The following is a 25,637-nucleotide window of genomic DNA, read 5'->3' on the forward strand; positions in this document are numbered from 1 at the left end:
GGACTCGAGGGACTCCCTGGACCACCCCACCCATGACAAGGTCATGCGGAAGAGTCCTGATAAGCAAGGCCTCAGGACTTGACAGACCCCCTGGACCTGCTCGACCATCCACCACAAAACCAGAATCTGTCTTACTATTTTATGTCTTTTACCAACTCTCCTGACATTAACAGGGGGCTGTCCCCGACCACCTTTCTCTGGAAAGAGTTAACTTAGGGCTTTAGTTAATAAGTCTCCTGGACAAGATAAGAGTGTTTCAATTCAAACCCCCTGTTAGCATTCTAGCTTACTTGGCAGGTTCATCCAGACTCTTGCAACATTGTTGAGCCAACGCTTGCTGCCAAGTTCTCACATCCCTTATCCATTGTGTTCCTGGGAGTGCATATAGTCAGGGTGCAGAAAAAACAAGCAGCAGCTTTAGCATTAGCAACATTAGACTTTGAGTTAATAAGTTCTTTCTTTGCTGTAACCCACTGAATCTTTGCTCCATAAAAATGTAACTCTGTCCTTTAAGGGTGACACAGGCTAGAAATTTAAGAAGAAACACTTCAAGGGAAAACTATTGTTCTGGCTGACCAACCTTTATCAAAAAGAGGTCATAAAATATCAACAGGCCTCCAGGCCAGAAGATAATGTACAAAAAATAAGACTTGCAGAAAGGAACCTGGTATCAATAAAAGTTAATACGGATGAAATGTTGAGTTGACTCTGCATTTTTCACCTTGCTGTATGTACAACTCAGGGTATAAAAGCCCTCTCTGAAAATAAAGTGAGGGGCCTCGCTCACTGAAACTTGGTCACCCCGTGTCATTCTTTCCTTATCTCTTTCTCTATCTTTCTTCATTCCCTGACGTCATCCATCCTGAGGATACCCCTGGGCTCTGCTGAGGCTGGATCTCAGTACACAGGGGCTTGCTATGTGATACAATGGTAAAGAATTCACCTGCCAATGCAGGAGATTCAGAAGACACGGGTTCAATCCCTGAATTAGAAAGATCCCCTGGAGTAGGAAATGGCAACCCACCCTAGTATTCTTGCCTGAAAAATTCCATGGACAGAGAGGCCTGGCAGGCTACAGTCCATGGGGCTGTAAAGAGTCAGATACGACTGAGCACACAGGCACTTTCTTAAAACATACACAACACATATAAACAAAAACACAATAACCTAAAGAGTATAGGATGGTGCTTACAGCCATGACGGGCTTTGGATTCATCTGTAAATTGAGGAATACCTCCTTGCTGGTTTAAGAATTATATAATAATATATGAAAAGTGTCCAGTATAGTGTCAGGCACTAAGTAAACACTCAAATGGGAGCAGTTAATATATGTAAGAAACACTGAAAATAATTCTGGAATAGCAGTTAACAAACCTCCTAAAAATTAAAATCAGAAATGCCAAAAAGAAGAAGAGGAGGAGGAAGAAGGGACAAAGAAGAAAAAGTGGCTGAGAATCAATAATTCAAGATACATATCAATAAAATAGAAAATAATAGCAAACTAAACTCAAAGAAAGCAGAATGAAAGAGTGGAAATCAATAAGTTAGAAACCAAACCTACAACACAGAGGAGGAGATGGTTGGGTGGCATCACCAACTCAATGGACATGAGTTTAGGTAGACTCCGGGAGTTGATGATAGACAGGGAGGCCTGGCGTGCTGCAGTTCATGGGGTCACAAAGAGTCGGACACGACTGAGCAACTGAACTGAACTGAAACCTATGAAGCCAAAAGTTACCTCTTTGAAAGAAAGAGCATATAATTCACAACCCCCTACTAAAACTAGCTGAGAAACAGAACACAAATTACCAGTATCAGGAATGGAAACAGAGACAATCTTGAAGACTGAAGACAATAAGAAGACATTATCAGTTCAGTTCAGTTCAGTGGCTCAGTCGTGTCCGACTCTTTACGACCCCATGAATCGCAGCACGCCAGGCCTCCCTGTCCATCACCAACTCCCGGAGTTCACCCAAACTCATGTCCATCGAGTCAGTGATGCCATCCAGCCATCTCATCCTCGGTCGTCCCCTTCTCCTCCTGCCCCCAATCCCTCCCAGCATCAGAGTCTTTTCCAATGAGTCAACTCTTTGCATGAGGTGGCCAAAGTACTGGAGCTTCAGCTTTAGCATCATTCCTTCCAAAGAAATGCCAAGACTGTTCTCCTTTAGAATGGACTGGTTGGATCTCCTTGCAGTCTAAGGGACTCTCAAGAGTCTTCTCCAACACCACAGTTCAAAAGCATCAATTCTTTGGCGCTCATCTTTCTTCACAGTCCAACTCTCACATCCATACATGACCACTGGAAAAACCATAGCCTTGACTAGATGAAGCTTTGTTGGCAAAGTAATGTCTCTGCTTTTGAATATGCTATCTAGGTTGGTCATAACTTTCCTTCCAAGGAGTAAGCATCTTTTAATTTCATGGCTGCAATCACTATCTGCAGTGATTTTGGAGCCCCCAAAAATAAAGTCTGACACTGTTTCCACTGTTTCCCCATCTATTTCCCATGAAGTGATGGGACCAGATGCCATGATCTTATAATTACAATTTTATATACACAAAGTTAAAATATAAATTAAATGGTTAAATTCCTTGGAAAAATACAACTTGCTATAACTGACACGAAATAGAAAATTTTAATTATACATAAAAATGGCTGCTTAGTTGTGAAAATACACAAATGCTACCTAGAAAGACAAACAAATGCTAAACTGCTTGTGATTATGAATGACTTTGTTTTTTGCTTCTTGTGTTTTTTGGTTTCCTATTATGCACATGCTAACTTTTAAGAAATAAATGTTATTTTAAAAACATTAAAAAAAGATAATTTTAATTTAAATATTTTTATTTGAATTCATAATTTAAAACCTTTTAATCAATGCTCAGAAAATTCTCTCAAATATTTAAGGAAGAAATAACACCAATCTTATACTAACTATTCAAGACTATTAAAAAAAAAGGAACTACTTCTAGTATATCTTAGATAAAAAAAAAATCTGACAAGGCTGTTGTTCCAAGAAAGGAAATTTGCCAGCCAGTCTCCTTCATGAATTTATATACAAAAAACCTATACAAAATACTAATAAATTAAATCAAACAATATATAAAATTAATATATGATAGCCAAGTGCATTTTATTCCAGAAATGTAAGGTTGGTTTAACATTCAAAAATCAATCAGTGTAGGAATCCTCAAGGTTCATTGTGAAAGAATAAAAGAGAAGGATTCAGGATAGGGTTTTAAAAAACTGTCCCTTAAGGAGCCTTGTGGGAGCTGATTCACCATCATACCTCTGGCTTCCATACCTCTCTTGTACCATATCAGCCTGACCCTTGAGAAGAAGTAAGAAGAGCCAAAGAAACCTCCCCAAAGCTTCCTAGTGTGTGGGCTCTGGGCTATTTTCTCCCTGGTGGAAGGACTACCATCACTTCCCCCACTTCACCAGCCGCACTCAGAGCCCAAGGAGCCACTCGGGACTGGATGGTTCTCTGAAAAACCATCACCTGGGCATAGCACACTCACCTGAGGGATGGGGGCTGGCTCTCCTGCCGTTCGAACGCTCTCTCTGGCCTCTCCTGCATCTTCGGGACATTCCCATTCGACAGGGAGAACTTCGGGGCGATTCTGACGGCCTCCGAGCCACTGTCCACAGCTGGACTGTGTTCGGAAAGGTCTCTCCACCTGCCACTCCCCCTGGGGGGCACCCCTTTGCCTGGCAGGTGAGGCGGGCTGCCAGGCGAGGTTCTCCGCTTTTCCCAGGTCAGCTCGCTGAGCGGGCCCCGAGGGCTCCTAGGGGTGGAGGCGGTGCTGGAAGCTGGTCCCTCCAGAGGGGTGGAACAGGTGGGGGTGTGAGTAGAGAGCTCAGGCTCTTGTGGGCTCCCTTCCTTGTGAGGCTGGGTAGCGCTGCTTAAGGCCGGGGACCGCCTCAGCGAGCGTCTGCGGAGGGAATCCTGGAAGGGACAAGGACAAAAGCAGAGGTGAGGATCCCTTGGAGGGAGGTGGGAAATAACCTACTCCAAGACTATGATGGTCCCTTCCCACCTTTTCCATCCTCAATTCCTTCTCTTAAAATTCTACCTACCCTCTGAGGAGACTCTTGGGGGCCCCACTTATCCCATGCTTTCACAGCACCCCACGAGCATAAACCCCAGAAGCATGCCTCAGCCTCCTCCCACACCCCTTACAGACAGCTCCAGGGTCAGATGTGTTCTAATTCCTGAATCACCACCTGCTAGCTATGTCCCCTGTGACAAGTCATTGAACTTCTTTGTTCCTTATCTGCCCTTCCTGTAATCTAATCTGTCTACAATCTGCTATCTGTAATTTCTAAACCCCAAAACCTCTAAAAAATGAACATTTCTGTTGGAATCCTATGGCAAATTCTTTTTAATTGTTATGAAGTTACTTGTAGTTCCCCCCCTCCACCATACCATGGGGCTTGGGGTATCGTAGTTTCCTGACCAGGGATCAAACCCAGGCCCTCAGCAGTGAAAGTGAGGAACCTTAACCACTGGATTGTCAGGGAATTCCCTTGTGGTCTCTTTTCAAGCATGAATATTCATATGTTTTGTGGCAGCTATGTTTTGTTTATGGGATGCTACACCAAACCCTACTTCAGGCATTCTGTGGTGCGTGGTTTATGCACAGTATTTCCTTTCTGAAGTTTAAAAAAAAAAAATCTAAATTACAAAGCACATTTGGCCCAAAGGTTTTGGATAAAGGATTGGGGACCTGCAGTGCTGACCTCCCACAAGACCACGGTAAGGGCTAAAGGAGAGACCCAGACCCATGTACGGCAGTAGCACAGAGCCAACCCCTCGAAGCAGCCAGCAAATGTTATAACACCACTGCTTAGTATCTTTGCCCCTGTGCCCATGCGGGGACATACTCAGGGCTCTACCCTTTCCTGCCAGTAGACCAAGTGATGGAGGCCGTTATTCCTTCGTCTCTGGTGTCCCAAGAGCTTCCCAGTTCAGTGACCTATACCTAGTAAGCAATCAAGTCTTGCTCACTTTCAAAATGCAGGAACTTCAGAGGAGTCAACTGAAGTGTCCTCTCTATCAATTATTAACCAGTGAAATGGGAACTCATGTTGTTACCCATCTGAGGTGGAGGAGTAGAGGGAGGGGACAAATATACACCTGCTGAGCTTTTTCTGGACCTCTCAGCAATTCCAGAAATAATCCTGAGCCAAATGGTAAAGCCTGTGCCAAAAAAAGAACATCTAATTCTGTCCTGTTCCCACCCAGTGGAAATTACTAGGCACCATAAACCTCCTCCGAAAGCCACCCAGGGCATTCCTTGCCACAGAGCAAAGAAAACATTAGTCACTGTTCCCAAGGAGACCCAAACTTCCGGCCAAGGGCAGGGAACCCAGCCTCTTACTCATCCTTCGAAAGTGCAGAGCTGACCTAGCAGTAAAAAATGATGCAATACCTAGCAAAGCTTGCTCTTTTCTCTTGTATGGCCAAAGCACTCAAAAGCCCACAGAACACCTTCCAGAAAACCTGGGGAAAGGCCACCTTCGTGTCCTTTCACAAGATTCAGATACCCCAGGGGTAAAGAACACCTCAGAGAACTGCTTTCTTCTTTGGGGAGGAGTCTGTGGCAATCTCTCAGTAGTAAAGCGGGTCCAAGCCCTCGCCCTCACACCTCAGTACTGAAGGGGACTGAACTGCAACAAATAAATACATATAAAAAAAGCAAGTCATGATATGACAGGACCCTAACATTCATCTGGTCCACCAGTTCTCAAAGTATAGCCCATCAAACTTAGGGGTCCATGCCCAAACCCTTTCAGAGAGCTCAAAACTATTTTAAATATAATAATAAGATATGATGTGCGTTCTTCATCGTGTTGATGTTTGCAGTGATGATCCAAAAGCACTGGTGGGAAAACCTGCTGGGCCTTCAGCACGAATCAAGGCAGAGGCACCAAACTATACCAGTGCTCAAGGTATTCGACCGCACTTACAATAAAAATGCTAATTTCACTTAAGAATGTCCGTGCTGATGCACAGAAAATGTTAATTGCATCCGATCCTGATCCTGTGTTAGACATCTCTTTAACAGTCTGTGTGACAAAGTAGGAGGTATAAATAAACATTGTGCGGGAGGCAGATGATGAAGGCTGTGACTAGGCAAAGCCCCTATATGCAGCCATCTGAGTTGTGAGCTGAACTCGCTACTGTTTTTCATGGAACCATAACAAGATGAACTGCGGTTAATTCAGACAGATATTTGGCAGGCATTTTCTTGAAAATAAATTGAACTCAAGGGAAACAAATTATATATTGTTGCCAGTGATCAAATACAAGTTACCTTAAAAATCAGAATTTGGAGAAACATGTTTGCCATTATGAACTTGAGGGCTTCTCGATACTTAAAAACTTTCTGATGAGTTGAGCGATGACATTAACAAATGTGATTTTTTACATGGCTTCTTGTATAATGAAATGTGTCAACACTCAGAGGATATATAACTTCATAAAACAATAACTTTCACGTGACCAATGCATCATGTTACTAAGCCATGCAGTGGTAAAAGATTCATTCAAGGTGCAAGACAAACCAATGAAAACCGATAACACAAAAAAAAGTTCACTGGGATGGTTTCAGATTCCACATTAAGAAAAAACTTGTCTAGCTTTGATGTACTAGTAAAGAATACCCCTAGTTTTCTGAAAAGACAATGAAGAAACTTTTCCCTTTTCCAACTGCATGACCATCTCTGAGCCATAAAATTCCAGATCTCAAAGGGGTCTTGGAGACCTGGGTCTAACAAATAAGACCATGGCCAAGAGACCATGTCCAAAAGACCTTTAAAGACCTTGTCTAAAAATCTCACAAGATGTAGGCAGGGGCGGAGAGAGGGTCCGCTGCTTTTTGCCTTTAATTCCAGATGAACTGGGAGAATAGAGCTGGCCCCTGAAGCCTCACCTGCGTGTACACATGCTGCTCCGAGAGTGGGGTGACCAGCATGGACACAGATGACCTGTTTTTTGGTTTGCTAAGGCGCCCTGATTTGACTGACACCACACTATGAGTTTGGTGTTTGATTTTCCTTTGTTGTTCTGTTTCTCTTTTGTTTTACAAATTCCTTTTACATTCATTCTCTCCTTTGCTTTAGTTTCCCACCTGACAGGAGCCTACAGTCGCCTCTCTTTAAGGGAGACTATAAAACATCGGTGTTAAATTTTTAGAACTTTTTTAAAGCAAAACCGAACTATAAGGATTGAGATTTCTTTTTCTTTTTTCACTATCATGTTTTTAAAAATAATAAGTACGTTCTCTAGACTTGGCTGGGTCCCCCACTCCTGAACTGCAAAGATAAACCTAGGTCCATGTGTTCTCACTCGGCAAAGCTACATAGAACCATGGTAACTACCTGCTTGATAAGATGGGTAAACTGAGGGCAGGGAAGGTGACGAGACCATGGGCCCAGGAGCTGGCAGTAGAGCTAGGGACGGATAAAAGGCCCCTTATTCTTGCCCATCCCACAATATATATCCTCCCTTCTGGAGCTGTCTTGTGGGGCACCCTAAGTAAACCCAGGCACCCCTTAAGCCATGCCCATCCTCAATTTCCATGCTCACAGCATCAAGCTCAAGCATCATAGCTCATAGTTCATAGCTCATAGCTCATCATGCTCATAGCTCAAGCATCAGGCCCACCTGCGGGGAGCTGGCAATGGGCCCGGCCATCATGCCTCGGACAATCAGACCAGACTTTGGCCTGACCTTCTCTCCCATCCTCTTTGTGTCCAAGGAAGGCTCTGACATTGGAAGCTTGTCCATCTTCTCCCACGCAGAAGCCACAGGGGAGCTTTCACCTAGGACTGTCTTTATGGGCCTACTTTTGTGCGAGGACCTTTTGGATGATACAAAATGACCAAGTACATCCCCATCAAGACTGTCGTGTCTGCAAAAAAGGGATATTTCCATTAAAACAGAGTCCTCAAAGGAAATCGCTAGCAATAATAATAAATTGCACAGTCCATAGGCACTCACAGTAAGCCCATTCACAAACCTGTGGTGGTTTCTAACCAGCTTTATCATTAAAGGTAAGGAAAAGAAAAGACTTCTGTATCTGGGCAGGTCTGGCCTACAAGATGAGGCCAGAAACAAGAAACAAAATCAGGGTTGATGACTGATGATAGGATTCCTTGAATTGTCAACATAAAGAGCATCCTTGTTTCTTCCAGACCCCAGTGATTAAGGAGAACTGTCGCCCTTCAATACAATAGTTCCCCCCCCCCACCTATAGTATATATAGGGTTACTTACTAACCAGGGTTCTGGGCATTTATTGGGGGGCTTGGAATGTATCCCCCATGGATAAGGGGGAGGACTGTATAGTCTTGAAAGGGATGGAGCCCCATTACTGCACACTATTGAAGGTGGTGGATGGAAACCTTTGGCAAACTTGGTGTTCCCAGTCAAAGTTCAGCAAAGTTAGGCATGGAAACAGCTTCTTTTCCTGGGTTGCTTGGCATTGAGAGAGAGAAAGAATAAGAAAGAAAGATGGTGCATGTGTATGTGTGTGTATGTTTAAGAGAGTAAGAGAGCAGGACTTCCCTGGTGGCCCAGTGGCTAAGATTCCGCACTCCCAATCCAAGGGGCCCAAGTTTGATCCCCAGCTGGGGAACTAGATACCACATGCTGCAACAAAGATCGAAGATTCTCATGCCACAGATGAGACCCAGTTCAGTTCAGTTCAGTTCAGTCGCTCAGTCATGTCGGACTCTTTATGACCCCATGAACCGCAGCACACCAGGCCTCCCTGTCCATCATCAACTCCCGGAGTTCACTCAGACTCATGTCCATCGAGTCAGTGATGCCATCCAGCCATCTCATCCTCCGTTGTCCCCTTCTCCTCCTGCCCTCAATCTTTCCCAGCATCAGGGTCTTTTCCAATGAGTCAGCTCTTCGCATCAGGTGGCCAAAGTATTGGAGTTTCAGCCTCAACATCAGTCCTTCCAATGAACACCCAGGACTGCTCTCCTTTAGGATGGACTGGTTGGATTTCCTTGCAGTCCCAGGGACTCTTAAGAGTCTTCTCCAACACCATAGTTCAAAAGTATCAGTTCTTCAGCGCTCAGCCTTCTTCACAGTCCAACTCTCACATCCATACACGACCACAGGATAAACCATAGCCTTGACTAGACAGACCTTTGTTGGCAAAGTGATGTCTCTGCTTTTTAATATGCTGTTGAGGTTGGTCATAACTTTCCTTCCAAGGAGTAAGCATTGTTTAATTTCATTGCTGCAATCGTCATCTGCAGTGATTTTGGAGCCCAGAAAAATAAAGTCAGGCATTGTCTCCACTGTTTCCCCATCTATCTGCCATGAAGTATGGGACCAGATGCCATGATCTTAGTTTTATGAATGTTGAACTTTAAGCCAACTTTTTCACTCTCCTCTTTCACTTTCATCAAGAGGCCCTTTAGTTCTTCTTCACTTTCTGCCATAACGGTGGTGTCATCTGCATATCTGAGGTTATTGATATTTCTCCCAGCAATCTTGATTCCAGCTTGAGCTTCTTCCAGCCCAGCGTTTCTCATGATGTACTCTGCATATAAGTTAAATAAGCAGGGTGACAATATACAGCCTTGATGTACTGCTTTTCCTATTTGGAACCAGTCTGTTGTTCCATGTCCAGTTGTAACTGTTGCTTCCTGACCTGCATACAGGTTTCTCAAGAGGCAGGTTAGGTGGTCTGGTATGCCTATCTCTTTCAGAATTTTCCACAGTGTAACCAAATAAATAAATAGTTTTTTTTAAAGAATGCTGCTTCATTTTTCCTGAGTTCTAAAAGGCCTTATTTTTCACTTTTTCATCTCTCCAGTGTTCCGTGGCCTTTCAGAATTCTATACTCCTGTCTTTAAGAAAATGCAAACAAAGGAAGCCCTTGAACCTTCTGAATCATGGAAATTAAATTACACATTTTGAATTATAAGTATCCTCCATCACAAAGTGGTCCACTCCCAGGGCCTCTAGAGGAAAATAACCGTGCTCTATGACAGGGATTCTGAAAACGTAGAGTGTGGCCTCCTGAAGATGTTCACACCCTAAACCCTGGAACCTGTGAATATGTTACCTTACACGGCAAAAGAAAGGGACTTTGCAGGCATGATTATGTTAAGACTCTTGAGATGAAGAGGGAGGGGATAAATGTTACACACAAGTGACTCATGATGTTGTACAGAGGAAACTAACACAATGTTGTAAAGCAATTATATTCTGGTAAAAAATAAATAAAAAGAATCTTGAGATGGGCCTATTACCATAGATTGACTAGGTGGGCCCAGTGCAATCACTGGGGTCCGTCCTTCTTAGAGGGAGACAGGAGGATGAGTCAGTAGTAGGAGATGTGGCAGCAGAAGCAGGGGTGTGCTCTGAAGACAGAGGGAAAGGCCACAAGCCAAGGAATGGAGGCAGCCTCTGGAATTTAAAAAAGGGAAGGAAACAGATTCTCCCCTCAGAGTTTATAGGAAGAACCAACCCTCCTGACACCTTGCCATTAGCCCAGTGAGACCAATTTTGGACTTCTGACCTCAGCCATAAGGTAATAAATTGGTGTCACTTTAGGACATCGTGACAGTTCAGTTTTGTAGGTCAACTTGTTTAGGCTATGCTCCCCAAGTGTTTGGTCAAACACTAGTCTAGATGTTGCTAGGAAGATATTTTTTAGATGTGATTAATATCCACAATCAGCTGCTTAAGTAAAGGACATCACTCTAGATAATATAGGTGGGCTGCATTTAATCACTTGACGACCTTAAGAACAAAAACAAAAGTTTCCCAAAGAAGTAATTCTGCCTCAAGACGGTAACACAGAAAGCCTGCCTGAGCTTCCAGCATACTAGTCTGCCACATAGATTTCAGACTTGCCAGCCCCTACAACCACATGAACCAATTCCTTAAAATAAATCTTTATTTAAATGCATAACATTTAGACACACATATATTTATGCATGCGTGCTAAGTCACTTCAGTAATGTGTGACTCTTTTAGACTCCATGGACTGTAGCTCTCCAGGCTCCTCTGTCCATAGGATTCTCCAGGCAAGAAAACTGGAGGGTGGTTGTCATGCCACCCTCCAGGGGATCGTCCCAACTCAGGGACTGAACCGCATTTCTTAGTGTCTGCTGCATTGGCAGGCGAGTTCTCTGCCACTAGCAGCACCGGGGAAGCCAATGTATATTTATACCTATACACATTTACATACCCTATTGGTTCCTGCCGGTCGTGTTTCTCTGGAGAAACTGAGTTTACATTACAGCCACTATTACAGCCACTGAGTTTATCATAATTTGTTACAGAAGAAATAAGAAACTAATCCACAGTATAAATGAGAAGAGGTACCTGGCTTTGCTTATCTCTGACAATGGTGTTCTCCAACTCTCATCTTCATCTGCGAGGTGGTGTATGTTTACCAGAGTGGTCTCTGAGCTTCTCAATGGTAATTTGTTACTTTTCTTTGGTACTGAGAGTTCAGGGATTGGTGTTTCTTGAGTAACGCTGTTACCAATATTCCCAAAGTGATCCAGAAAGTATCTGGTAATGAGTTCCAGGTTTGTTTTTAGAGGGTTTTCCTTTGCCTATCATTGGAAGAAAAAAAATCCTTAATTTATTTACAGCTTTAGGGGAAGGGTGGGAAAAGCAGCCACTGAAATTCTTTAACATAGTTTATCAGCTTCTTACTCATCCATACATTCTCTCAGCAAACACTCACTAACTACTTATTATATGTCAAGTTCTGTGTTAGGTAGCAACAGGGATGAAAATAAAACCAATACCTTCAAAGAACTAGCATCCAATGCATGAGACAGGAGACTCAGTGAACAAATGTAATAAAATGTGATGTGAACAGAGGCATACCTAATCAAATTTCCTCTTGGTTTTTGTCATCTGGAAATAAATTTATAAAATATATATCCTTTCATTCAAAAAACAATTCAGTCTTTATGATCACTAACTCTACCAGTTTATAAACATTTGGGACCTGCATGATTTCTTAGTTTGTATATACTCTGTGTGTGTGTGTGTGTGTGTGTGTGTGTGTGTGTGTGTGTGCTAAGTCACCAGTCTTGTCCAACTCTTTGCAACCCTATGGATTGTAGCCTGCCAGGCTCCTCTGTCCATGGCATTCTCCAGGCAAAATAGTGGAGTGGGTTGCCATGCCCTCCTCCAGGGGATCTTCCCATGGAGGATCTAACCCTGACCCAAGGATCTAACCCTCGTCTACTGTGGCTCCGGCACTGCAGGCGGGTTCTTTACCACTGAGCCACCCAGGAAGCCCCTTCTTAGCTTGTGCACTCTACATCTAACACTAGACACAAGAAATGACAGAGACAAACAGCAGAAGGTTAGTGCAAGAGCACAGAGAGGCAGTCAGGATTGACTCAGTTTATGTCCCAATCTTTAAAAAAGATAAAATGAAACTCTTTGGTAGTAGATTTTGGAAACAAGTAGTATCAGTACTCCCTTACCCTGACAGCACTAAATATTACCTTTGAAGGTTTTTATCACAGACAAATTATCGGGCCTTGCTGAGTCTTACTAAACCAGAATTGCCAAGATTAGAACACTGATTCCTTTTAGAAGTTCTCCTAAGTAATTTGCACAGAGTTATCCAAGCTGGTCTCAGGAGCTAGACCATGTGTCAGTCAGCACCCCACCTGCCGGGTAACATTCAGGCCCTTCAGAAAGGCAGCCAGGCATGGGGCAGGTGGTGAGTTTGCAGTCAGAGTGATAAAGTGCCTGATAAAGAGCCTGGCACAGAGGGAACCCTTGGGTGTATCCAGTCTTTCCCCCTTACTATTTCCCTGACCTATGCAGTAGAACTCTGGGACCAAGACCTACAGGTTATGATCAAACTCAATAGAATTATCAGGCAGTCAAAATCAGGGGACAGTTTTATTTTTTAGAATAGGACCCAAACTATTTTGTCTAAGTCTAAATGAAACTTACAAGGAAGAGAGTTGGGGGGCTGGGGATATTACATAATTTACTTCAACCTTCTTATTTTCCTTTCAGTATGAAAGATTTGGGGCCCTAAATACCTGAATTATACAATGTGGTTTTTCGTATTGTTTTGCTCATAAAGATACAGCCTTTATATGAATCTAGATACCATTTTTCAAAATCGTAGTTTTATATAGGTATTTATCTATGGCACATTAAAGGGGGAAAACAAATTACTAGAATTAACATTAAATCGCAGGGCTTTCCCAGAATCACTCTAGTTTTGAGCTGAGTGAATGTGAAAATTGTGATGACATAGATAGATTAATGAGTATATTATTTTCCTGTAAAATATAAGCTCCAATTTATTGTATAACAGCTAATAACTACTGGATAAATCAAATAATCAGGAGCTGACTGTGGCTCAGATCATGAACTCCTTATTGCCAAATTCAGACTTAAATTGAAGAAAGTGGGGAAAACTACTAGACCATTCAGGTATGACCTAAATCAAGTCCCTTATGACTATACAGTGGAAGTGAGAAATAGATTTAAGGGACTAGATCTGATAGATAGAGTGCCTGATGAACTATGGACGGAGGTTCGTGACATTGTACAGGAGACAGGAAATAAGACCACCCCCATGGAAAAGAAAGGCAAAAAAGCAAAATCGCTGTCTGGAAGGCCTTACAAATAGCTGAGAAAAGAAGAGAAGTGAAAAGCAAAGGAGAAAAGGAAAGATACAAGCATCTGAATGCAGAGTTCCAAAGAATAGCAAGGAGAGGTAAGAAAGCCTTCCTCAGCAATCGGTGCAAAGAAATAGAGGAAAACAATAGAATGGGAAAGACTAGAGATCTTTTCAAGAAAATTAGAAATACCAAGGGAACATTTCATGTAAAGATGGGCTCAATAAAGGACAGAAATGGTAGGGACCTAACAGAAGCAGAAGATATTAAGAAGAGGTGGCAAGAATACACACAAGAACTGTACAAAAAAAGTCTTCACAACCCAGATAATCACGATGGTGTGATCACTCACCTAGAGCCAGACATCCTGGAATGTGAAGTCAAGTGGGCCTTAGGAAGCATCACTACGAACAAAGCTAGTGGAGGTGATGCAATTCCAGTAGAGCTATTTCAAATCCTAAAAGATGATGCTGTGAAAGTGCTGCACTCAATATGTCAGCAAATTTGGAAAACTCAGCAGTGGTCACAGGACTGGAAAAGGTCAGTTTTCATTCCAATCCCAAAGAAAGGCAATGCCAAAGAATGCTCAAACTACCACACAATTGCACTTATCTCACACGCTAGTAAAGTAATGCTCAAAATTCTCCAAGCCAGGCTTCAGCAATATGTGGACCGTGAACTTTCAGATGTTCAAGCTGGTTTTAGAAAAGGCAGAGGAACCAGAGATCAAATTGCCAACATCCGCTGGATCATGGAAAAAGCAAGAGAGTTCCAGAAAAACATCTATTTCTGCATTATTGACTATGTCAAAGCCTTTGTGGATCACAATAAACTGTGGAAAATTCTGAAAGAGATGGGAATACCAGACCACCTGACCTGCCTCTTGAGAAACCTGTATGCAGGTCAGGAAGCAACAGTTACAACTGGACATGGAACAACAGACCGGTTCCAAATAGGAAAAGCAGTACATCAAGGCTGTATACTGTCACCCTGCTTATTTAACTTATATGCAGAGTACATCATGAGAAACGCTGGGCTGGAAGAAGCTCAAGCTGGAATCAAGATTGCTGGGAGAAATATCAATAACCTCAGATATGCAGATGACACCACCGTTATGGCAGAAAGTGAAGAAGAACTAAAGGGCCTCTTGGTGAAAGTGAAAGAGGAGAGTGAAAAAGTTGGCCTAAAGCTCAACATCCAGAAACCTAAGATCATGGCATCTGGTCCCATCACTGCATGGAAGATAGATGGGAAAACAGTGGAAACAATGACAGACTTTATTTTTCTGGGCTCCAAAATCACTGCAGACGGTGATTGCAGCCATGAAATTAAGACACTTACTCCTTGGAAGGAAGGTTTTGACCAACCTAGACAGCATATTAAAAATCAGAGACATCATTTTGCCAACAAAGGTCTGTCTAGTCAAGGCTATGGTTTTTCCAGTGGTCATATATGGATGTGAGAGTTGGACTATAAAGAATGCTGAGTGCTGAAGAATTGATACTTTTGAACTGTGGTGCTGGAGAAGACTCTTGAGAGTCCCTTGGACTGCAAGGAGATCCAACCAGTCCATCCTAAAGGAGATCAGTCCTGGGTATTCATTGGAAGACTGATGTTGAAGCTGAAACTCCAATACTTTGGCCACCTGACGTGAAGAACTGACTCATTTGAAAAGACCCTGATGCTGAGAAAGATTAAGGGTGGGAGGAGAAGGGGACGACAGAGGATGAGATGATTGGATGGCATCACTGACTCGATGGACATGGGTTTGGGTGGACTCCGGGAGTTGGTGATGGACAGGGACGCCTGGCATGCTGTGGTTCATGGGGTCGCAAAGAGTCAGACACGACTGAGAGACTAAACTGAACTGAACTGAATGAAAATATCTTAAGGATCTTAAGATAATAGCTACCTTAGGGAGACCATACTACAGTGAAGAAATAAAAATAACTTGAATGACAAAGATGCTTCTGGGAAGTTAGGTAAAGGTGCATTTTTACAAAAATCTCACTGTGCCACAATGGTTAATTGAATTTTCTGCTTAACTGTCTCACTCTCTCTGGAAAAAAATCTTTGTAAAATATACAGTCCACTCTCCTGCCTTGTAAGAGAGCTGGTGGATGACTGCTGAATGTCTGCTGTCTACAGGACTTCAACCAAATTGGTACAGGAGATAGAGGGGCCCACGTGTCACCACAGGACTCAGAACATGAAGGTCTTTCCAGGGCTTCTGGAAAGACTTCACCTGGCTGCCACTTGTGATAAATGCTGAACAATATGTCCATGAGGTTCTTTCCACCTCTGACACTACGCCCTCCCACAAGGCAACATCTGCTGGAGAGCCCGTTCTTGAATCTGTCAACTACAAATTGGCGCTTGCTAAGGGCATTTGCTGTCTGCCTCTGTGGAGACTGACTCCTGTGCTGCTGAAGTTCTTGGCACACCCTGAGGGAGTTCAGGATGGAAAGTGAGGCATTCTGTGCTCCAGGGAAACTGGTGGAACAAGTAAGACAGTTTTCAGGAACTGATATTTTCAGGTTACTGAAATATTTTTAGGAACTGATTTCAGGATCCTAACCCTTGCACCTCCTCATACCTAGAAAAGCATTAAAACCCTTCATGACGACACCAGCTCCTTGTGACGGCACAAAATCTCTTGTAAAGTAAGCACTTGATTGCACTGAGCTCCTGCTTCACCAAAATCTCACATATTGCCCTTTCCCCACCACCTCTCCAGAGAAGGCGATGGCACTCCGCTCCAGTGCTCTTGCCTGGAGAATCCCAGGGACGGGGGAGCCTGGTGGGCTGCAGTCCATGGGGCCGCTAGGAGTCGGACACGACTGAGCGATTTCACTTTCCCTTTTCACTCTCATGCATTGGAGAAGGAAATGGCAACCCACTCCAGTGTTCTTGCCTGGAGAATCCCAGGGACAGGGGAGCCTGGTGGGCTGCCGTCTGTGGGGTCGCACAGAGTTGGACACGACTGCAGCGACTTACCAGCGGCAGCAGCACTGCCTCTTTGGCGCAGTCTCTCAGAGCTGTCTGAGGTGCTGCCTCCCAGGCTGCACTCATCACTTTGCCCCAGATAAAACTTAACTCACAACTCTCACACTGTGCATCATTTTTGGTCGACAAGTCAAATCATAAGATTCTCTCTTCTAACAGAAAGAGCAAGTAGCTCAGGATGGTAGTTTCATTCATTCATTCATTCATAAATAAATACACACTGACTATTTACTACATCATCAAGCATCATGGTGAAGTATGGTGATACAACCGGTATCCTGGAGCATCCAGAGTAGTGGGGGAGGCAGACCTTAAGTAAACGCCCACACAAATATTCTATTATAAGCGTAATAAGCACAACAGAAGAAAACCATGCAGTGTCCTGAAGGCTTGTAACAGACAGTGTGGGGATCGAGGCGGGGGATCAAGTAAGCACGCCCACCACCACCCAAGGAGGTACTTGTTCCATTTGCTGTCTCAACTTCAACACATCTGGGTTAGCTGAACCCAAACCCCCCATCTGCCTGAATTAAATGTATTACTCCGAGCTGAAGAAGGAAAACCACTCCTTCTTCAGGAGGCAAAGAATGGAAAATTTTAGCATAACTGAATGCTGTATTCTTCAGTACAGTCTTACTAAAAATAGTCTCCCGGGAAAGGAAGGAGCACAGGTAATAACTGTTAACAGGCTCAGGCCTGGGTGCAAAAATGAGCCCCATACTGTGCATGCATGCTCTGACAGTGGGGTGGGGCAGACAGAAGCTAGAAACCCAGCACACAGTCAGGATTTGCCTGTTTCTCCCTAACCGCAGGTGCGACAAGCCTCTAGCCACTGGTCTCTGATGACCTGGCAGGGCTCGTGAGTACCGTGACATTGCCAAAATCCATTCCAGAACTCCCCACCACACTTGGAAAGCATGTACCTTGTTCTCCTTGTAGAGAAATTCAAGATGTAAAACCTTTCGGAGATCGTTTCTGCTGTTTATGCTGAGATTGGAGCGTGGGCGTTCCTGGTCCATGGTCACAGACGTCTTCTTTAAGCCCTGAGGGAAGTACTCCAAATCACTATTTACCATTTCAAATCTAAACCCTCCGAGCTCTGACGACAACAAAAAGACTGTTAATGTTCATTACCTTCATCTTCTCCCACCTTCCTCACAGTGTATTGGGAGGACTGAAAACTGACTTAAGAATTTACTCTTATGTAACCTTCACACTGACATCATCTTTAGGATTATTACTCCGAATCTTACAGCCACCCTGTGGGCGGAACTCAGGCTGAAGCTGTCAGCACATTTTAGAGAAAAAGAAAGCGAAATCCAGGTAACTGTCTCGCTGCCCACCACTGGCTCAGGAATTCAGGGTTTGGCTTAGATTTGGGGCCACGGGATATGAAGCTTTAAAAATAAACAGGAGGAAACACATAAGCAAAAGGCCAACAGTAATTCCCTTCTTTTTGCAGATGGGGCGCCAGGGTTGATTTGTCCAGCATAACAGAGTGGACTCACATAGCTGGAGATCTGACCATCCCAGACTGTGAGGAGGTGACACCAGGACCCAGACTCACAGGAAGCACGTGGTGAGCGTCTGCTGTGTCCCAGTGCAGCTGCTTTCCATCCTCCAGCCCTGAACTCCCCAAAGGCCCAGCCCTTGGGGCCCCTTAAGAGTCTGGCTCCTTCTTTTGAAAACAACCACAGCAGCTGCAGCCTGCCCACCTCCCCAGACAGGGATGATCACTGAAAGGCAGAAGAATGGGAGATGCCTCACACTCAGATCAGCCTGGCACTAAGGGAGCCCCTTGTTCTTGATGGATCCAGACCCCAGTGTGAGTCAGGCTTCAGTGGCTCCTCCAGGCTTTGTGTTCAGAATTTTGCAGAAGCTCTCAGTGCTGGGAAAACAAGAAAAAACCTGCTGCCTGCCATGAGCTGGGCCAAGAAGAATTTGTGAAACAACATATGCAAGCAACATTGAACCAAAGAGAATAAAAAGGAAGTTTCTAGTCAACTATTTACTGACCATCACCCATGTGCTCACTCCTGTTTTCCAGTTTCCCCATCTGTGAAATGAAAGGAACGAGCCATAAGTCCACCAGTTTGTCTGCTAGAGGCAGAAGAGGGAAAAGACCAAAGTCCTGACCCTCACAGAGCTCACCCAAATGACAAGTACAAAGGCCCTGTGGCAGCTACAAGGAGTCCAGTATAGCTAGAGCCATATAACTAGGGGAAAGTGGCAGGAAATAAAGTCAGAGAAGTTGCCCAGAGCTTGCTAAGCAAAGGCCTTGTTGGCTTTTGTGAAATGGGAAGCCTATTGGAGGACTGAGGAAAAAGGAGCATTCTGAACTAACATATTTGCAAAGGACTGCTTGGCTTCTAGGTTGAGGACAGACTATATGGGACAGGGGATTAGGCATTAAGACTAGAAGGCTATAGACCAATTCACATGAAAGACGGAGGTGGCTTGGACCAGGGTAGTTGTAGCAGAAGTGTAAATAAGTAGTTACATTCTTTATGTGCTCTGATGGTAAAGCCCACAAGTGTACAGATGGACTGCATTCAGGCTGCACAAGAAGGAAAGAGCCAGGGATGGTTTTAAAGGCTTTGGCCCAGGCAACCATACAGTTAGTGATGCTGCTTACTGAAGTGGGAAAATTGCAGGAGGTAGAAAGAATCAGGAATTGAGTTTTGAATGTGTGAAGTTGAGATGTTTATTGGATATCTAAGTGGAAATGTAAACTAGGCAGTTGGAAAGAATGTAAGAGTTCAAGGAGAGGTCTTGGCTAGAGACAGACATTTGGAAACTGTCAGCATGTCGATAGTAATGGAACCCACAACAGTGGTGGAAGTGGCTGAAAAATGAGAAGAGAAGCGAGTCAGAGACTAAGTCTTTAAATCCACCGGCACGCACACAGCTTCCCTGGTGGCTCAGACAGTAAAGAATCCACCTGCAATGCGGGAAACCCCAGTTCAATTCCAGGGTCGGGAAGATTTGCTGGAGAAGGGACAGGCTACCCACTCCAGTATTCTTGGGCTTCCCTTGTGGCTCCGCTGAAGAATCTGCCTGCAATGAGGGAGACCTGGGTTTGATCCCTGGGTTGGGAAGATCCCCTGGAGAAGGGATAGACTACACACTCCAGTATTCTGGCCTGGAGAGTTCCATGGACAGAGGAGCCTAGCAGGCCACAGTCCATGGGATCACAAAGAGTCAGTCACAACTGAGCAACTTTCACATGCACAGCTCAGGAAGCCACAGGGAACTTGCCAAGAACCCAAGAACGAGTGACCAGAGAAGTACAGAAGGAAAACCAAAAGGAGGTGATCTCCAGAAGCCAAGGGGAATGAGTTTTCCAAGAAGGGCATAACCAACTGAGTTCAACACGATTGTTAGATCAAGAAATGTAAAGACTAAAAATAAGAAGTCACTGATGAATCTGACAAGAGCTGTCTCCATGGATTGACGGGGAAAAAAGCCTGATTAAAGTTTGAGAAAACATGGAGAAGAATTAGAATCAGAGCATACATAGTCCTTTCATATGGTTTTGCTATAAAAGGGAGAAGAAAAATAGACTAGTAGCTGGAGGGACTTGGGGATCAAGATGGGATTTGTAGAAGCGTGTTTACATGTTGATAGGACCAACCCAGCAGAGAAGGCAAAAATGTACAGTACAGTAGAGAGAGAGGATGGCAACTGCACCAGTGTCCTGGAGCACACACAGAGGACAAGCGCACAGCGGGTGCTTGGCCTTACCCAGAGGATGGAGAACTCATTCCTAAGAGCAGGAGGGAGGATGGGGCAAATGCTTCAGGCCCAAGAGGGTTAGTTACTGTAGTGGTCGGGCATGATGGAGTTTTCTTATGAATGCTTCTATTTTCTCAGTGAAATTAAGAGGGGGAGGGGCTTTGGAGCTTGAGGAGAGAGATGTGTGAAATGTCCATCTAAGACTGGAGACTAGAGAAGGAAATGGCAACCCACTCCAGTATTCCCGCCTGGGAAATACCATGGACAGAGAAGCCTGGCAGGCTACAGTCCATGGGGTCGCAAAGAGTCAGAAACAATTGAATGACTAAGAACAAGACTGGAGAAGTATAACCAGGTGGGCAGGCATCTCTGGGGCATCACAGGAGTGAGAGAACTGTCAACATAACAGTGTGTTTTTCTCCAGCCTCATTCAGCTCCACAGTGCAAGCAAGGAGTAGGCCAAATATGAAGAAGGGAAAGACAGCCAAGGGAGCTGAGCAGGGTGTTGAGGGGTGATGTGTGGGTAAGATGTGGGGAGAGGCCACAAGAGGGCTGAGGGACCATGAAAAGTTGGCAAGAACAGTGGAATGGAGATGGGAGTGAGGCTGAAGAATAGTTTATATTGGGCTGCTGACAGGAACGAGATGGAAGTGAGGATGATGGGATGCTTGGAACTGGGATTATGGCAACAACAAGCTTAGGGCATGACCACCTGCAAGAGGTGGCGGAGGCAGGCTAGGACACGTGCTTGCAGGAGAGTGCAGCTGGGGCACGAGCTTGGTGGATCCTGCCATTGCCAGGAGACTGTCCTGATTTTCCCTGTGGAGGGATCACACTTGGAGGGGGCCAGCGTAGCTGGGCATGATGTAGGATGGATGGTAAAAGAAGCAGCATTAGAAGGTGAGGTTCAAGGGGGAGCTGGCAGCCAGGTTGTAGGGAGCCTGGTAGGCCCGGGCAAGGCCTTTCCTGGGATTTATTCTAATTGCAAAAGAAACATATGGGGGGGTTTGGGCAGAGGAGTGGCATGATCTGACCCGCTCACCCGGGGCAAGTTTATTCACCTCCAGTCTGATCATAGTCTTTTGTGAAAGGGAATAATTATACATGTCTTTCAGCACTGTTATAAGGGTTTGAGAAAATAAACAGGCACCTGGAAGGTACCTCACATCAGGATGGGAACTTTCTTGGTTAGGTAGGTAGGAACCTGCTTTGCACCAAGCCCCAAGGAGAGTCCACAGTCTCCACCCCAGAGCAGAAAGCAGCCGATCTGGGCTGCAGTCCTGGCTCTCCATGCCTTTCTGAGTGACTGTGGGTAACAGACTCCTTTCTCCTCTTGGGGTTTAGTGTCTCCCAACAAAAAGTCGGAAGAGAGGAAGCCAGGTGAACCAGATAACTGCAAAGGCTCTGCCCAGTCCAGTCTCAGCAATGTGAACCTGTCTAGTGAGTGAGACAGGCAGATGTATAAACTATAACATGAGGGCCCATGAGCAGACCACAGACAAATGAGTCGGTTATTCCAGCCACAGGTACCTGAGACCTCTTGAAGGAAATGGGACTTGGGATGAAACAAGGGAAAGCAAGTGAGAGAAGCTGGAAATGAAACGGGGCTGGTAAGCTCGGGTCAGGCTACAGGGGAGCCTCGAACATCAGGTCAGGGTTCTGGATTTCGTTTGTACTCAAGAGAGGATAGGCATGGGGAAGACATTCAGGGAGTTCTGCTTGGTAGCCCAGACTTAAACGATGGCAGCGGTCATCCTCACAGGGTGTATCATTGATATCCTGTGTGTAGCCAGGACTAGGTGATGATGGGTCAATTAGTCACAAAAACAGAGCGGATACAGTTGAGGCCACATTACATTTTAAATAAAAATACATTTTCGAAAAGCAAAGAAAGACACTTTCATAACAGGGGTACATCAGAGATGTTGAATGCCTACTATGTGCCAGATACAGTGGCTGGAACCTGCCTGTAGATCATTATTAATCTTCACTATAAATCTGCCATGGGCAGGTCTTACTATTCTGCTTCTGTGGTTGTTGTTTAATCGCTAAGTTTTGTGAGACTCTTTGCGACCCCATGGACTGTAGCCCCTCTTGTCCAAGAGATTTCCCAGGCAAGAATCCTGGAGTGGGTTGCCATTTCCTTCTCCAGGAGATCTTGTGTAAGAGCAATGGGTACTCTCCCTACATTCCTACTGTATACATGGTGTAACTCCCAGCAACCTCTTCCCCAGCCCGCCTTCACCTCCACTGTCAGGACAGGTGACAGCCAAGGACCGCCCCAACTTCTGAGTTCCCCAAAAACTCTCCTGGTACAAGATAATGTGCTCTGCTGCGTTTAGTCGCTCAGTCATGTTGGACTCTTTGCCACTCCATGGACTGCCGCCCACCAGGCTCCTCTGTCCATGGGAGTCTCCAAGCAAGAATACTGGAATGGGTTGCCATGACCTCCTCCAGGGGATCTTCCCAACCCAGGGATCGAATCCAGGTCTCCCGCATTGCAGGCGGATTCTTTACCATCTGAGCTATCAAAGAAGCCCAAGAACACAGGAGTGGGTAGCCTATCCCTTCTCCAGGGTATCTTCCCGACCCAGGAATCGAACCGGGGTCTTCTGCATTGCAGGTGGATTCTTCACCAGCTGAGCCACCAGGGAAGCCCGGTACAAGATAACAGGAGAACTTAAAACGACCTCGATTGAACTTCCCATTGATGAACAGGACTAAAGGGTTTGACTGGCAAGAACTTCTTTTAGCCCTCTGGGTTCCCTTTGGGGGAAGTTCTTTCCTAGTGGGATGTAAGTCTGATTACATCAGAGTCGGGCACCCATGCCGGCCTGCTGGGCTCCCAGAGCCTCGGGAACTTTAGGAAAATGAGGAGGGCGCAGGCCCGGGGTTCTCGAGCCGGGAAGAGAGAGATGCCTCTAAGCGCGGCAGCTGTCCTGTCCCTGCTTACGGGAAGTGAGCGGAGACAGAAATGGCTCCTGGGAAATGTAGTTCCCAAAGCCCGGGGAAAGGGGCTCTCACAGCAATCATCTCTAGCGCAGGCAGCGGGCAGGGGAAGGGCTCCCTCCCAAAAGGTCTCCAGGACCAGAGAGTCTCCAGACTGCTCCCTTCACCCACCCCCACAATCAAGCAACTTCCCATAACTGTAAGGGTGGCGCCACGTACCTTCCTGCTGAGGAACTCCCTGACCAGGGAGGCCGCCACCTCCTCCACGAAGAGACTGTCCATGCTCCGCTTTAGCCACGAGGCCGCAGCGCCGCAGACCCAGACCCCCGGTCCGTTGCGGCCAGTATGGCCGCGTTGCCGTGGTGACGGTGTCAGCAGGGCCGGGGAACTCCGCCCCTCCCCTGGGAGTGAGCGGGTTGGGAAGGCGGAGGAAAGGGGAGGAGCATCCTTCAAACTTGCTCTGAGAGCGGGAAGCAGAATCCAGAAGGCACAAACCCCCGTTCATCCCAGGGACCAGGCCAGGGGCTCCCGACTTGTGCGTCCTGGCACTGGCTTTGTCCATCTGGGTTTCCTGGATCAAGTTACTGTTTCAGTCTGAGTCCCCATCTCTCAAGGTGTGAATGGGGGAGAGTGCCTGCCTCCTGATTCCTAAAGGACTAAACCCACAGTGAAGTGGCCCCTAGAGATCTAGCCCCAGCACCTCCGCCTTCTCCTGGGTTCCCACAGGCTGACTGACCTCAGTTGGCCCGGGCTGCAGGGAAAAGGAGGCCCAGGGCTTTCTGCTGACTTGGTGCTGAACTTAAAGGATGAGTCCCTGGCCTCCTTGGTGCCTGCTTTCCCATAAGGACACTGCCAGTTACTAAGCAGCAAGAATTTACATGCATCATCACATCTTTAATCCTGCGGCCTCCAGTCCAGGTGGTTACTATTGGCCTATGCTTTAAAAACAAGACGCTGAGATTCAGAGAGGTTAAGGCTGTGCTAAAGGTCACACGGGCTTCCCTGGGGGCTCAGTGGTAAAGAACCCGCCTGCCAATGCCGGAGACACTGGTCGATCCCTGGATAGGGAAGACCCCCTGGAAAAAGAAATGGCAACCCACTCTAGTACTCTCACCTGGGAAATCCCATGGACAGAGGAGCCTGGAGGGCTCCACTCCATGGGGTCCCCAAAAGAGACAGACATGACTTAGCAACTGAATAATAACAACAGTATTTCAGCAAAAAACAGAAGAAAGGATAAAAGCCACACAGATGCTCAGTGCAGAGCTCTCCAGGTAGAAGCAGCAGCAAGTGTAAATGTCCTGAGACCGCATCGAATCTGAGTGCTTGTGAAACAGGGAATCCAGGAGGGAATGGGGCAGCAGGATCCATGATGAAAGCCTGTGATTTCAGAAGGACTTGGGCTTTTACTCTGAATTGGGGTTTGTTTCGTTTCTTTCTTTCTTTTTTTTTTAAAATTATTTATTTGCTTATGGCTGCACTGGATCTTGGTTGCTGTTCGTGGGCTTTCTCTATTGTGGCAATCAGGGGCTACTTTTCCTTGTGGTGCGTGAGTTTCTCATTGCGGTGGCTTCCCTTCTTGCTTCAGTAGTTGCAACAGGCCGGCTCAATAGTTGTGGTGCCTGGGCTTTGTTGCTGTGCCACATGCAGGCTCTTCCTGGACCAGGGAGCAAACCCCTGTGCCCTGCATTGGCAGACAGATTCTTAACCTCTGGACTAGCAGGAAAGACTCCTAAATTGGGTTTTGAGCAGGCTTTAACAGGATCTCTCTGGCTTTAATGTTGAGAATTAACTGTAGAGATGTCAGTGGAGAAACAGAGAGGAGTTAGAAGGCAATTACAACAATCAGTAATACAGGTAAATTTTAGGCTAGACATATTGGTGTGTGTGTGTGTTATATTTTCCTGACTGTGGTACTTTTTTTTTTTTTTAACACATTGAATTGGAATGGTTAAGCAAGAGAAGCCCAGGATCGCGTTCTTTTTCCAGACACATAGCTGGATCTTAGGGATACAATTACCTTGAGATAACTTTGCATGTCATGCTCAGTTGCTCAGTCTTATCTGACTCTTTGTGACCCCATAGACTGTAGCCCTCCAGGCTCTGTCCGTGGAATTTTCCAGGCAAGAATACTGAAGTGAGTTGCCATTTCCTGCTCAAGGGGCTTTTCCTGACCAAGGGATTGAACCTGTGTCTCCTGTCTTCTGCACTGGTAGGAGGATTCTTTACCACCAAGCCTCGTGAAATAACTTTAAGATGCCATATAAAAGGGGCTAATCAGTAGGGGAAGG

At 45.4% G+C, this 25,637-nt stretch overlaps 1 protein-coding gene across 2 annotated transcripts in view; it reads right to left on the reverse strand.

Moving 5' to 3' along the window:
• Nucleotides 1-23,713, reverse strand: part of MINDY4 (MINDY lysine 48 deubiquitinase 4) — a 119,582-nt gene extending 95,869 nt beyond the window's left edge. For both annotated transcript variants that reach the window (XM_040259689.1, XM_040259690.1), the window contains exons 1-5: nt 23,566-23,713; nt 17,586-17,705; nt 11,369-11,604; nt 7,677-7,923; nt 3,526-3,953 (exon numbers count right to left, since the gene is read on the reverse strand). In XM_040259689.1, coding sequence (XP_040115623.1) covers nt 3,526-3,953; nt 7,677-7,923; nt 11,369-11,604; nt 17,586-17,705; nt 23,566-23,628 — 1,094 coding nt within the window. In that variant the 5' untranslated portion in view covers nt 23,629-23,713. The remainder of the gene's footprint in view (nt 1-3,525; nt 3,954-7,676; nt 7,924-11,368; nt 11,605-17,585; nt 17,706-23,565) is intronic.
• Nucleotides 23,714-25,637: the final 1,924 nt, after the last annotated feature.

This window comes from Oryx dammah, unplaced genomic scaffold (genome assembly GCF_014754425.2).
Source record: "Oryx dammah isolate SB20612 unplaced genomic scaffold, SCBI_Odam_1.1 HiC_scaffold_18, whole genome shotgun sequence".
NCBI lineage: Eukaryota > Metazoa > Chordata > Mammalia > Artiodactyla > Bovidae > Oryx > Oryx dammah.